This window comes from Eptatretus burgeri, chromosome 4 (assembly GCF_056783735.1).
Source record: "Eptatretus burgeri isolate ZD-2024b chromosome 4, Ebu_testis_v1, whole genome shotgun sequence".
Taxonomy (NCBI): domain Eukaryota; kingdom Metazoa; phylum Chordata; class Myxini; order Myxiniformes; family Myxinidae; genus Eptatretus; species Eptatretus burgeri.
Window position 1 is genome coordinate 10,160,333 of NC_140964.1, and position 14,998 is coordinate 10,175,330.

General features: G+C 45.2%; 1 protein-coding gene across 15 annotated transcripts in view; it reads right to left on the reverse strand.

Moving 5' to 3' along the window:
* LOC147027455 (nectin-4-like) overlaps positions 1–14,998 on the reverse strand; it is an 83,539-nt gene that overhangs the window by 24,896 nt on the left and 43,645 nt on the right. For all 15 annotated transcript variants that reach the window (XR_015057051.1, XR_015057050.1, XR_015057052.1 and 12 more), the window contains 2 exons: positions 1,062–1,433; positions 594–711 (listed from right to left, as the gene is read on the reverse strand). Coding sequence is in view for 8 of the 15 variants with exons in the window: in XM_085876886.1 (XP_085733012.1) it covers positions 594–711; positions 1,062–1,433 (490 nt within the window). In the remaining 7 variants the exon portion in view is untranslated. The remainder of the gene's footprint in view (positions 1–593; positions 712–1,061; positions 1,434–14,998) is intronic.

A 14,998-nucleotide genomic window follows, 5' to 3' on the forward strand; every position in this document is an offset into this window, starting at 1 on the left:
GACAGGGCCTTCAGTGCTGCAAAACATTGTGTGCAGCAAGAGAAGCAGCGTCAACTGAGCTGCTCCGATAAGCAAACTGAAAAGGATCTAATGAACCCAAAAAAACTAGAATTTACTAATTTTAGAACTGGACGATCAAATTATTTCATGACACTGAATGTCAGAGCGGTGGGGAGGTAATCATTGAGACACGTGATTGTCGTATTCCTTGGTGTTTTAAGCAATCTGTGATAATTCCTGTGACAAAAATCTACTCCAAATACACAAATCCATTCTGTGTTCTAGCCCTTCAACAAGCCTCAAATCTATACACCAAAAAAAAAGAAAAAACAAAAGATTATTTTACATCATTTGAAGGGAATCCAATGGCAGAACTACACTTCTGCCTTTTGGCCAATTCCTGGATATAGTGCCATGGTGTTGCACCTCTTTAATGCATTATGATGTCTTGAAATTGTTTGCCCTTTCTGTTAGTTACCACTATGACTCTCAACTTGAACTTGGGAGTTCAGCATCTTGAGCTACGTTTTCAGATGGGAATGCCAAACAGGCTAATTCAGCTGGAAGCATTAAAAAACAAAAACACAACCAACCTGGTCCATGTGAACACGTTGGGTGGAGGATTACTGTCAACCATGCAGTGCAGCTTTCCTCCGGGCCCGTTCACATACCACGAGCCATCGTATCCTTCCACCCTCACCTCAGGAGCATCTATCAAAAACACTGACACTTTAACTTCGTTCCCACAAACAGGTGTGTATATATATATTCCCACTCCCACTTCTCGTCTCCCTTCCCCCACTCCCCTCGTCTAGTCTCCCTTCTCCCACTCTCCTCGTCTCCCCACTTCCCTCGTCTTGTCTCCATTCTCCCACTCCCCTCGTCTTGTCTCCATTCTCCCACTTCCACTCCCCTCGTCTCCCTTCTCCCACTCCCCTCGTCTCCCTTCTCCCACTCCCCTCGTCTCCCTTCTCCCACTCCCCTCGTCTCCCTTCTCCCACTCCCCTCGTCTCCCTTCTCCCACTCCCCTCGTCTCCCTTATCCTTAATACTCCTACTTACAGAGCACTCTGAGATTCACTTCCTTCTCTACGTCGGTGATGAGTGCCGGGTGCGAGACTACACAGGTAGCATTCTGCCCATGTGCCGTACGGTTTGGCTGAAGCCACAGCTCAGAACGGCTGACCCACAGAGGTCCACCAGGACTCGACTGAGGGTTCACCACTGGACTGTGACCAACATTGGGTTGGGCCACCAAGCGTTCGAGAATCGTTGACAGGCGCCAATGAATAGTCGGGGGTGGTCGGGCTCCCCACGCTTCACAAATGGCCGCCAATGCAGGAGTAAATGTTTTGTGAGAAAATTGAGAGTCTGAAGATAAGGGGGGTGATACCGGTGCAGGATTTGCTTGAAAAGCTGATATTCGTGGTGGCACTGGGGTAGGGTTGCAGGAAGAATAAGAGATAGCAATCCATTTAAATCAGTCCGTCAATTAGGCCAAAAAAAAAAAATGTTGCATTGGCGTAACCCGCCCGACCCTAAAAATTCCGCCGACCCTACGTTTTTTTTTTGTTTTTTTGCTATCGAAAAATTTTGCCGACCCTATTTTATTGCTATTTTTGTTGTTTTGCTATCGTTTTCAAGTATCTTGTTGATTGCGATCGCGATCGCAAAAACCCGGAAGTGTTTCGGACAGAACCCGCCGACAAAAAGGGTGGTACTCGAGCCGGGGGAGATTTTGGGAGGGATTTATTAGGAAAAAAATAAAAATAAAAAAAAAAGATCCCGACCGACCTACCCTATTTTTCAGTGACCCGTTACGCCAATGCAACATTTTTTTTTTTTTGGCCTTATGTTCATCTTTTCTTTTCTATGTTTCTCTGTGTTGAACATGCTGGTAATCTAGATGCATTATATCATGTGACAAAAAATATCTGAATTCAACCCCCTACCCTTGATAAATTGCTCTAATTCATACTACAGTGCATGTTGACTAACTATTTCATGGTTGTTGATGGGATGAAGTGGAATTTCCACAATGGGCAGGCTCATCCTGCCGCAGCTGGCAACAAAATAGGTCCAAGTTCAAGATTTGAAGTGGATCTTTAGAGTGACTTCATAGTTGACTAGGATTCATACCTTCACACATTTAGCCCAATAGTTGCATCAATACAATGTTTGCCCAGCTGTACAACTGATGCAGTGCCATTGTAGGTCAGGGCAGAAATTTGGAATTTGAGCACAGGTGCCAGCACAAAATGGCCATTTTTTCTACACAAGGTCAAGGCTCGTGGAGGAGCTGGAACATTGAACAGATAAGGATGCAATATAACAAAGGAAACAGGAGAAAGAGAGGGGGGAGGGGGGGACACCAACAGCAGGGATGAGAGAAATTGTTATTTGGCTCAGGCCCAAGTTTCTCTTTTCAAAATGCACTGTGAGATCCTTAACGTTCACCAGGTGATGTAAACAGACCGGACACCCGGCTTAACATCCATCTAAGGGACGGCACACTTTATCAAGTGACGTACTGCTGCCCCCTGTGGTGCAGTAGTTCAGGTAGGACAGTTAAACATCGGGTTTGGAATCAAACTCACACAAATCAGATCAAAGGTCAATGTATTACCTCTGAGCAATCCTGTCGGCCAAGATATGAAGTGAAGCGAGGAAAACTCCATTCCCTGAAAAATCTATATTTTAAAAGTGGTCATTGTTTCAATAGTAAACAGGAAGCAGAATTGGAACATTCGAGAACTAATGGTTGGACAGAGTAAACTAAATAAATAGTTATATGGAACTTTGCTGACAATGTGAATGTTTGTTAGTTTTGCTCGTTTCCAAAGGGACGTGTGTGTGTGTGTGTGTGTGTGTGTGTGTGTGTGTGTGTGTGTGTGTGTGTGTGTGTGTGTGTGTGTGTGTGTGTTGTTGGTTGCTATCTCCATATGCGGGTTTAAGAAGGTGGAACGGAGTGATGCCAGGTGTCGAAGTGTCCACCTCCGTTTCAGGAAAGGGGTGGTGGGGGAGGGGGGATGGGGGGAGGGGTTACAATTCATAGACCAAGTTGTGAAGATTTCTCATTCCCAAAGTTACAATTCATTTGTAATAATGTTCCCAGGGATGGTTTTTAAAATCGTCCCATGAGGTTCTTCTTCATCATTCCCATTGCCCCACTTATCACTGGTACAATTTCAGCGCTTTTCAAATTCCAGGATGTTTTCACTTGATTTTTGAGATGTTGGTATTTTGTCATCTTGTGTTGTTTTGGCCAAAATCGCTGGGAACCGATACCTCAATTAGTAATGCCGTTTTTTCTTCTTTTTTTTTATAACCAAGTACTGTTACATTTGTAGGGGGTGAGGGTAGGAATCAACTTAGAACAGTTAGAAATGTAGAGTTTGGAATGTTTAGTGTTTCAGGTAGTTTAGCTATTTTGATGTATTAAGCAGGGAAATGTTAGATTAAGAATTGTCCTGTTTAAATGTGTTTCATCTAAGGGGTGATGCGTTGTCCAATAAATAGCTGGGAACTGAAGTGAAGGACTTGTATGTGGAACCTTCTGTAATCTCCGGGTGAGGTACCGGTGAGGCCTTGGGAAAGAGAGGGAGGAGTTTTGAGAGGGGAGTTGTCCAGAGAGAGGGAAGGAGTTTCGGGCACTCTTTGGGTTTTTGATTCTCCTGAGAGAGAGACACCGTTAGGTCGCCTCTGGAGTAGCAGTTTTTTTGTAGTTTCCTGGTTCGTCATCTGCTCGTTTCCCGGTTCGTTGCCTGTTCATAGCCAATTTCGTAGCATGATTCGTTGACCACTTTATCGCCGACCTCCACAAGATATAAGGCTTCACCCCTGTTCTTGTTCCCCTCCCCATCCATGCTTGAGTATGGCACCTTAGTTTCTTGATTTCCTTTGTAAATAATTATTTCTTGTAAATCCATGCTGCTCCCCCCTCCCCCCCCCCCCCCAATTCGAGTAGAATGAACTGAAAAGCGAGTTTGGTCCATTCATCCAGTAGTCGTTGTTGAAACTATATCTTCTGTTTGCTTCTTTGTTTTCTATGTCCGTGTGTGTGTGTGTGTGTGTGTGTGTGTGTGTGTGTCAGCCTCAGTTACAAATCCAACTGCTCCTCACAATGGTGACTGAGTAACAGAAAGCACTACACACTGATGAGCTTGAGAGGCTATGGCAATGCCTGAGAGGTCCAGTGAGAGTCCAAGTTCAAGGTACCGTGGGATGATGCCACTTTGCTCATTCCTGCTTGTAAACCTCCCCCCCCCCCCCACACCGCCACCACGACCACCACCACTCCCCATTCCCATCCACTATGGAGAACTTACAAAAGTCCTGGATGTTTTTAAATGCACACAGAGCAAAGCCGAAAGAGAGATTGCTGGTGTGGTACCTGGCTTCATGGAACATGCGATCACTCGAGACATCGAAGGACCAATAGAGATTGCACGGCAGGACACTTAAGTGAGTCAACTGAATCAAATAAAATAATAAATACAGCATTGGAGCCACCAGGAGGAACCCAAATAGGCAAAGATAGAGTCCTCAGGAGGAACCTGGATAATATTGGGTTTTGGCTGCCACTCCTCTACCTCAAACCCAACCAGGCACAGCCAAGTGAGCCTCACAAACACTATTTGCAAGAGTTCACCTCTCCATAGACACATAGAAAAAGTAAAAGAAAAATCAGCTATTCGTTTTTCTTCTTTCATATGGCTGAGCAGAATCTATCGTCACAGTTTTAGTCATGAGTCACCGAGCCAATTGAATGCCCTGCTGGAGAGGGAGTTTAACGCCAAGATGTCAACCTGAAACTTGTGTCATGGACAGGATGTTATAATGTGTTCCATGTTTTTGTCAGGGTTTCTGCAGCCACAGCAAGGTGAGGTTTTGAGGCAGCACTTGTGCATCAGGTGGCCACACAGGCCATATCCAGTCCATATCAGGTCAGGTATGGGAGCATGCGCCAGAGCAGCGCGTCGCTGAGTCCATTTTCCGCCGGTACTCCAGGGGCCTCCGTCTGGCCATCCCCCAGGCAGATTCCTGGCCCATCCCAATCTCCTTGACATGCCGATCAACCTGCGACAACCACGAGGCACGTGGTCGGCCCATTAGCCTGTTCCACTCACGAGACTCCCTCGCTGAGAGAATCTGGTGAGCAGGATCAGCGTCAGGAAAACGAGCCACATGTCCATACAGCCACAGCTGACGCTCATGGACGATGCAGGTAAAAATCTAATTTGAGTCTCTCTCAGCAACCGCTCGTTGGACACAAAGTCCGACCAGTGATAGCCAATGATTCTCCGAAGAGACCTGGTACCAAAGGAATTAAGTCTCTGTCTCACATCCATAGAGCAAGACTGGAAGCACCAAGGACCTGAAGACTCGGAATTTCGTCCTCCCACACAGGTACCGGCAGCGCCACACCCCATTATCCAGTGAATCCATGACTCCCGTGAATCCAGGCCCGACCCAGACGTCTATTGACCTCTGACTCACAGCCAGCAGAGACATGAATATCACTGCCAAGGTAAGTGAATCTCTACATGACCTCAACATCCTCACCACAAACAGGCACAGACAGGACAGAGGCATCCAAGATGTCATTAAAAGCCTGGATCTTAGTTTTGACCCAGGAAACCCGTAATCTCAGTGGCTCCAACTCCTCATTTAGCACCTCGAGGGCCCCCAAAAGGATATCTCAAGTCTCCGCAAAGATGACTGCATCATCTGAGAAATCAAGGTCAGAGATCTTGACATTCCCAAACGATGCACAGCAGCTTGATCTCTCCGACATCCTCCCTCGAATCCAGTCCATACAAATGCTGAAAAATGTGGGGGCCAGTACACACCCCTGGCGAACTCCAGTAACAACTGGATATAAGTCAGAGATGGTACCACCACATCTCACAGCACTCTCACTAGTAGAGGAGAGTTCAGACATCAGATCGATCAGTTTAGGTGGCACCCCACGAAGACCAAGAATCCTCCAGAGGGCATCCCGATTCACTGAATACAAATGCTTTAAAGAGATCAACACAGGCTGCAAGCAGCCCCTGCCAAAACTCTCGTCGGCGTTCGGTGAGGATCCGAACAGAAAGGATACGGTCAATTGTTGACCTCTTTGGTGTAAAGCCTGACTGCTCTGGACGCTGGTGCTCAAGAATATGGTGGCGAACCCTATCAAGAATTATCCGAGCAAAGACCTTGCCCGGCACTGGGAGCAGCGTCACCCCTCGGTAGTTGTTGCAGTCTTGGCGATCACCCTTCCCTTTCCAGACAGGGACAACAAGGTCCCTCTTCCAGTCAGTTGGGATGATGCCTGTGTTCCTGGCAGAGCACAGAACTGCATGCAACGACATGAGCACAGCATTTCCACCAGCCTTGAGAAGTTCAGCATGGATGCCACAGATCCCTGGAGCTTTACCCCATTTCAACCGGTTCACCGCAGCCTGTGTTTCCACAAGCGAAGGTGGACTACAGTTGATTGGAGGGTCAGCAACAGTTATTGTAACACCCCTGGCATCCAACTCGACAGCTGGTGGATCAGCCTGGTACAACCGCTCAAAATAACCAGCCCAGCGGGCCTTCACTTCGGAATCCTCTGTCAAGAGCCTACCACCCTCTGCTCTAACTGCAGTACACCGAGGGATGGGCTTGGATGAACCCAATGCGCAGATTCCTCTGTAAGCAGGAGGAGAATCACTTGACCACAGGTGATGCTCTACCCCTTCACAGATTCCTCGCACATAGGCCTCCTTGTCCACCCTTAGGGCACGTACAGTTTTACGCCTCAGCTCCCTGAACAGCTCAGCTCTGCCATTCAGGCTGGCCCTGCGACTCTGGTCAATGGTATCCAGTGTCCCTCGAGAGACAAAATTCTTCTTTGCCCGACGGTGAGTTCCAAGACATCCACTGGCAACATCAAGGACGGTGGTCTTGAAGGCACTCCACAACTCTTCAGGACCTCACAAAGCACCCAGACCCCCAAATCTCTACTCAGCTTGTTCGCAAACTCCTCAGCTACCCTCTCATCCTTGAGCTTGCCAACATCCAGCCAAGGCTGGAATGGTGCCATTCTCCTGGATTTAAGGTGCAACTTCAGAGTTGTTACAACAAGCAGGTGGTCAGTATTGAGGAAGAGCAGATGAGGATTTCCTACTTTTAGTCCAGAATTGCTTTTTATCCCAGTTTGTGGAAAAGCCCACGAGGGTGAGTGCAGTGTTAGACCTCCTTTTAAGTAACGATCCCAACATGGTGGAGGTCGGGGAGCATTTAGGAGCAAGTGACCATAACATTGTGTGTGCAAAGATTCTGTTAAGGCTTAGAGTTCAGGGTAGTAGGGTAAGGCTATTAGATTTCAGGAAGGCAAACTTTGAGGGTATGAGGAGAGAATTGGGTGATGTTGATTGGGAGACTAACAGGACAATCAGCATCAGAGAAATGGGAAACCTTCAAGGACCAAATGTGTGGAGTGCAGAGTAAGTCCATTCCAATGAGGTGTGAAACTAGAAACTGAAAGACACCAGGGTGGTTGAGCAGTGAGATAAGGAATGCTACTAAGTAGAAGGAGAAGGTATTTATTAGGTTTAAAATAACAAGACTGGAGTTAGATTTCTTTCAGTATCGAAGTAAACAAAGGCAAGTGAAGAAAATAACTCGGCAAGCCAAAAGAGAGTACGAGAAGGACATGGCTAAGAATATTAAACATAATAGCAAGGCTTTCTTTAAATATATCAGGGGAAAAAAACAGGTTAGGACCAGTGTGGGCCCATTGAGGAAAAGCACCGGGAGAGTGGTTAGTGATGGAAGTGAGATGGCAGGCTTATTAAACAGGTATTTTTCTTCAACCATTACACAATAACAGTCAGGAGAATTGCCAATAGCTGAGAGTATCTATCAAGGAGGTGAGGAAGGGCTTTTTACAAAAGATCCAGGTTGGAGTGGAGGAAGTAAAGGAACAGCTCGGAAATCTAAGAGTAGATAAGGCTTCTGGTCCAGATAATATGCACCTGAGAGTATTGATGGAGGTGGCTGAGCAGGTAAGTGAGACGTTAACGGATATTTTCAAAAGTTCCCTGGAGTCAGGACAGGTACCGGAGGATTGGAGAGAAGCAAATGTATCATAGTGCAGCAGACCGGGGCTGAAAAGAGGCCTAAAAAGGGGACCTACCCCTCCCGGTGGTAGAACAAAGCGAAACCTGTTTTAAATGGAAGGTATGGATGTCTAATAATAGAAAATCATGGTTGTATAAATTTTAAAAGTGTACAAACATGTGAATTAACCCCTTGTTTGCCACATACCGTTAAATGTTGATATAATCAAATTAATGCATATTACTTGCTCTTGTAACTGAATATCAGTTATATGATTCACTACATGGGTATTTTTGAATGAGGAACAACACATAAAATATGTTGAAATGTTTATTCAATAGTATACATGCCTTTAAAGACACTTTAACCCCTTTTTTACCACAACATTTTGTCAATTTGTGCACATTAACTATAAAAGACACCATATAACTAATATAAAGAAATGTCATACTTTCCTTAGAGTTATCCTATATGGCAGGGGTCGGGAACCTTTTTGACTCAGAGAGCCATTAAAGCAAAATATTTGGAAATCATATTTCAGTGAGAGCCATATAATATATTTTAAGACTGAATTCAACTAAATGTTAGTATAATAAGCCTCTAAATTTATTCTTTTAAATAATGTTGTTATAATACTCACCATTAATGGGACTTCTGGTGCTGCATGGATTTGCTGATGGCTTTGTAGTCTGGTTGGTACTTGGTGAGGTTAAGCTTCATGCAAGCGTTGAGGCTTTCATCCGTTAGACGTAATAGTAGGTTGGACTTGATGTTTTTAAGATGTGAGAATGACTGCTCACATGCATACGTAGATCCAAACAAGGTCAATACAGCAATACTCACACGCTGCAGTGTGTGGTATGTGACAGGAAGCGCGTTCCAAGTTTTGATAATCAGCTGGTCTTCGGGTTGAAGTTTTTTCATTTCTGTCCACATGTGCTTGCTCGCCAACTCCGCTTTCTGTCGTGCGATTCTTTCCATATCTTCATTCAGTGACTTGAAGTTATTCACCCACATGTCTGAGGCCTTCAGGTCAGCCACTTCTGCTTCAAAATCTCTGACGGAGGCACCAGGAATGTAACTCTGGTCGGCTGTGTTCAGTGAACAGTCGTTTGGATGGGTGATGAACTTAAAAAGACGAGTGTGCTCACGAAATTCTCCAAAGCGTGCTTTGAATGACTGTAGGAGACTGGATGTGAAGCCAGCTTACTGGTGGAGATCAAAGTTTTGAGTGGGGCTCACTTGCTGTGCATGCATCTTTAAATTGTCGCAGTTTTTCAAACTGTAGTAAACGACCTGTTTCAAGATCCATGATAAAGAGCTCCAGCTTGTTTTCAAAAGCAAACACGGCTTGTTGAAGGGATAACACTGTATTTCCAATGCCTTGCATTTTCACGTTGAGCTGGTTCAGATGTTCAGTCATATCCACGAGATAGTAAAACTTGAGGAGCCACTCAGTTTGGCAAGCTCAGGATGCTCAATCCCTTTCATTTCAAGGAAAGTCCGGATTTCGTTCAGGCAAGCCGCAAAACGGCTAAGCACCTTCCCTCTTGACAACCAACGCACATTGCTGTGCAAAAGCAGACCGTGATAGTTATTTCCAACTTCATCCAGCATTGTTTTAAATTGGCGACCATTTAAGGCACGGGCAACAATAAAATTGATCACACGAATGACCAGCGACATCACTTCGCCAAGCTGCCCATCACACATCTGAGCACAAAGTGCCTCCTGGTGTAGAATGCAATGGAAACTTAGGATGGGTCTATTTTCATGTTCACGGAGAAGCGCCACAAATCCTTTGTTTTTCCCCACCATACACGGAGCACCATCAGTACACACTGAGATAAGTTTATCCATAGGTAGATTTTTTTCTTGAGCGAACTCCATGAAAGACTTGAATTAATACTCACCTCTTGTGGACCCTTTTATTGGCAGAACAGCAAGACTTTCTTCGCGCAGTGTATCACCAGCAGCATATCTTGCAATCACACTGAACTGCGACAAATGGCTTACGTCTGTTGACTCATCCAAAGCCAGGGAAAAGAACGGCGCTGTATTTATGTCCTTCACTTGCGTTTCCTCCACTTGGTTTGCCATCATGATGGTACCATCATGAACAGTTCTTGCCGACAGAGGCATGTCTTGTATCCGTTTGATTATCTTGTCTTTGTTCGGAAGATCATCAAAAAGTTCATTGGCTACATCCAGCATGAACGTTTTAGCATCCTCGCCATCTGTGAATGGTTTTCCGTTCCTTACTATTGCTAAATATCCAGCAAAGCGAGCGGAATTATCGTCACCTTGCCGGGTCCATACGCGGAGTTGCTGCTGGCTGGCTTGTACCCTGCTCAGTAGCTCTTGGCACGCTTTCTTTCTGCTGTCTCCCGCAGGGTATTTTGATGCAAAGGTAGCATGGCGCGTGTCGAAGTGCCGCTTTATATTCGACCGTTTCATCGATGCAATTTTGTCATTGCAAATTAGACACACCACAGAACCTGCTCTCTCCACAAAGGCGAATTCTTCAGCCCATTCGTCCTGAAATGTACGATACTCCTCATCTTTTTTTCTTTTCGCCATCTTCTTCGTCGAAGGGTTAGCTTTGAGCAAGTGAGAGAGAGAGAGAGAGAGAGAGAGAGAGAGAGAGAGAGAGAGAGAGAGAGAGAGAGAGAGAGAGAGAGAGAGAGAGAGAGAGAGAGAGAGAGAGAGAGAGAGAGAGAGAGAGAGAGAGAGAGAGAGAGAGAGAGAGAGAGAGAGAGAGAGAGAGAGAGAGAGTGAGAGAGAGTGAGAGAGAGAGTGAGAGAGAGAGAGAGAGAGAGAGAGAGAGAGAGAGAGAGAGAGAGAGAGAGAGAGAGAGAGAGAGAGAGAGAGAGATGTTGACCCAACTGAGGCTTGGCAAATAGTGAGTCTGGCTGGCTTGCACACGGGCTTATATACTCGAGAGGTGCGGCGCGGCTGGCCGACTCTGGGATGCTGTCGCCTCAGCGGTGGCGCGTGATTGGTCGAGATGAATTCCGCTACGCGTGTCGGCGGCGGAACGTCATTAGAGGAACGGAAATCACTAGTCGCCTCGGCCGCATGACTGGACGAAACAAAAATCGCTTCAGCCAATTCGGAGGCGTTTTTTCTTCTCTCCTTCTGGCAAGTTCAGCCCTGCACGTGAATGAAGCATGACACCATTCAAACTATAGGTAAAGCTTCCGCGAGAAATATTGGGCTTTCAAAGTTTCAAACTCCAATTTTATCTGCGAGCCAGATGCAATCATCAAAAGAGCCACACCTGGCTCGCGAGCCACACGTTCCCGACCCCTGCTATATGGTATTGATGGCACTATATAAGACATTAAAAATATATCACTTGCACTTATGCTATTGTGGTTTTAAGGGACTATGTGGCCCTATTTGGCAGTAAAGACTTTTTCTGACCAAAGGCGGCTCTTTATGTATCTTGAAGAACAAATGTTGAAATCAATCCAGTTCATCAAAGGTGAACCACAGTGGATTAGTAGAAGCAGAAATGTTATATTATATGATGTCTATTGTTATTTTAAACCCTTATTAACCCCTTTTGACACATTTAACCCCTTCATCATATTGAGACAATACACTCCAAAATGTCAAATGCCTCCAAACACGATCATCTTTAGATTATTATCTCCCTGGTACGCATGCACATCAGAGCACATTCAAACACTTGGTTAACAATGCATCAATGCCAGATAGAAGACACTTGTATGTGTCAAAGTTCAGATCGGTCAAAGTTGGGGAATAGTGATATATGAGTCTACTTTCTTACTGATCGTCTGCGTCTGCGTCTGAGTTTGCATCATTAGGGATGGTGGTTTGACACGCTTCATGGTCACATTCACATATGTCAATACAGCGCAGTCCTGCCATCAGGCATGTGCACTTGGTGCCATCTGTACAGGCTCCATCTCTGTAATAGAGATGTGTGAGGTCCCTGACTTCTGCCGGCGCGGATTCTTGTGTAAACATGGTTGGGTGCAGTCCTGCAGTATCGCGGTACCAACCATTGCCAACTGGACTCTCCAACTCAGGCTTCGTGATGTGGCTGCTGCACCAGATCACTGTTTGGTATCGAGCTCTGAGGGAATGCTGCTTGAACACATCTTCTGTTGGGGGCAGTTGGCTGGCTTGCTTGTCACTTGTGGTGGCAAGGAGGGAGCGTAGTTCATTAAGTGTAGCACATTTTTGTCCCTTATTTACATGTAAGCCAAGGACAAGCTTTCTCGCTGCTTCAATCCAATCTGGACCACCAGGATCGGCCAATCCATCAACTGCCCCAGATTCAATCTGCTTCTGAAGTGTAGTGAAGACAGTCTTTTTACCAACTCCGAAGAATGCATTGGTGGAATCACAGCCAGTGAGGGCATGGGCTGAAGGCAAACTCTGGCAGAACATATCCCCAAGTTCGTCGCCTATGATGTGAATTGGTATAAAACGTTCTCTTGTGACGCATTTGTCGCTATGACCTGCGTGCATAAAGGTCTCTTTGGCCAACAATCCTCTGTTCATATAATGCAATAGGAGAACGAGAACGTCCGTGTCATCACATCGGACAATGATCCGTTGGTACAGGGAAGAAAGGCTAATCACATGCAGTATCATACGTGTATCGGCCTCTTCGTGTGTGCTGTATAGTATATGCTACAAACTTCCTCTCCATTTTGGAATCCTCCCGCAATCACGATTGATTTGCCGTGTGGATCTGTGGCCTTGGAGTTTTCCATGATGTATTCACTAACGAACTGCACAAGGTCAATTTTGTTCCCTGTTCCCTTCAGAAATTGTCTGTAATTAGGCACATTCCAATTTCCAATGATTTGGTGAGTTGGTACGTTGTCTGTGGCTCCCCGGCGTTGGCGCTCAGCAGCTTTGATAGAGGCTTCCTGGTACCTGTCAAATACCAATAGTGGAGCAGACTGGGCTGAAAAAAATGACCTACCCCTCCCGGTGGTGGAACAAAGCGAAACCGGTTTTAAATCGAAGGCAGTATACATGCCTTTAAAGTAGTCCATATAGAGCTTGACTATTAATTTGATTAAATCAACATTTAATGGTATGTGGCAAACAAGGGGTTAATTAACATGTTTGTACACTTTTAAAATTTATACAACCATGATTTTCTATTACTAGACATCCATGCCTTCCATTTAAAACAGGTTTCGCTTTGTTCTACCACCGGGACGGGTAGGTCATTTTTTTCAGCCCCAGTCTGCTCCACTATCACCATTATTTAATAAAGAATCCAGAGAAGAATTGGGGAACTATAGACCTGTTAGTTTGACTTTAGTTGTGGGGAAGGTGTTGGAGACATTAATTAAGGACCGGATGAGGAACCATTTAAACAAATACAAACTAATTAAAGGTAGTCAGCATGGGTCTACCAAAGGTAGTTCCTGTTTAAAAAATATTTTAGAGTTCTATGAAGCAGTGCGTGATTGGGTGGATGATGGAAAGCCATTGGACGTAGTATATCTCGACTTTAAGAAGGCATTTGATAAGGTACCACATCGGAGGTTGTTAACCAAAGTGAGGGCTTGTGGAGGGGCTGGTCAGGTGGCTAATTGGATTGCAAACCAGCTTAGTGATAGGAAACAAAGAGTAGCTGTGAGTGGGAGGATGTCTTGCTGGGAGGATGTAAGTAGTGGGGTACCTTAGGGATCAGTACTCGGACCATTACTATTCATTATTTACGAAAACGATTTGGATAATGGGGTAAAGAGTAAGCTTTCCAAATTTGCAGATGACACAAAGCTTGGAGGTAAGGTGGATAGCAGAGGGGGTGGTGATCAGATTCAGGAGAGTATTGATACTTGTCTGGAATGGGCAAAAGATTGGCAGATGGAATTTAACCTGAGGAAGTGTAAGGTGTTGGGGATGGGAAAGAACAATGAAAATAGAGATTACAGGATGCAAAGGGGTCATTTTGGAGCATGTCACACAGGAGAAGGATCTGGGGGTGGTAATAGACATGTGCAATTTGGAGCATGTCACACAGAAGAAGGATCTGGGGGTGGTAATAGATATGGGAGGTAAGGAGGCAGCACAATGCCAGGCAGCTATATGGAAAGCAAATTGGGCTTTACGTTGTATTCAGAAGGGGATTATTTATAAATCAAAAGACGTGGTGTTAACATTGTACAGGAATTTAGTGTGGGCCACATCCAGAATATTGTGTGCAGTTCTCGTCACCACAACTCAGGAAGGACATCGATGCCATTGAGCGGATTCAGTGCAGGGCTACTAGATTGATTCTGGGCTTAGCTAGTAGACTCAGCTATGAGGAGCGGTTGAAGGAGACAGAGCTTTATTCACTGGAAAGGAGGCGGTTACGAGGAAATATGATAGAGATGTTTAACATCATGAAAGGTACAGATAAAATAAGTGAAGATAAATTATTCAACAGAATAAACAATGATAGGACCAGGGGCCATAGCCTGAGAGTAAAGAAGAGGAGAGTTAAGATGGTAGTAAGGCAGGGGACTTTCACTCAGAGTAGTAAATAGATGGAATGGCTTCCCTGGAAAGGTAGTAGCAGCAGAAAAAGTAAACAAGTCTAAATTAGAATTAGATAGGTACCTGGAAGTTATGGAGAAAGACAGGTAAAGGGATTTTGACAGGACTTTTAGGAAGTTTGAGCATTGATAGGTGATTGTGTACATGTGTACAGAGTGCTGTTGGAGGGAGTCTTTTCAAGGGGGGTTATGTGTTTGATGTTGTATGTTTCAACCAAGACCATGCCCCTTCCCCTGAAGGGAAGAAGGAAAAAAACAAATCTAGAAAAAAAATATGTATATATATTTGTATTTTCTTCCTTGGATCTTGTGTTGATAAATTAGTATGGTGTTCATGCAGGCATGTTGGGTTGAATGGCATCC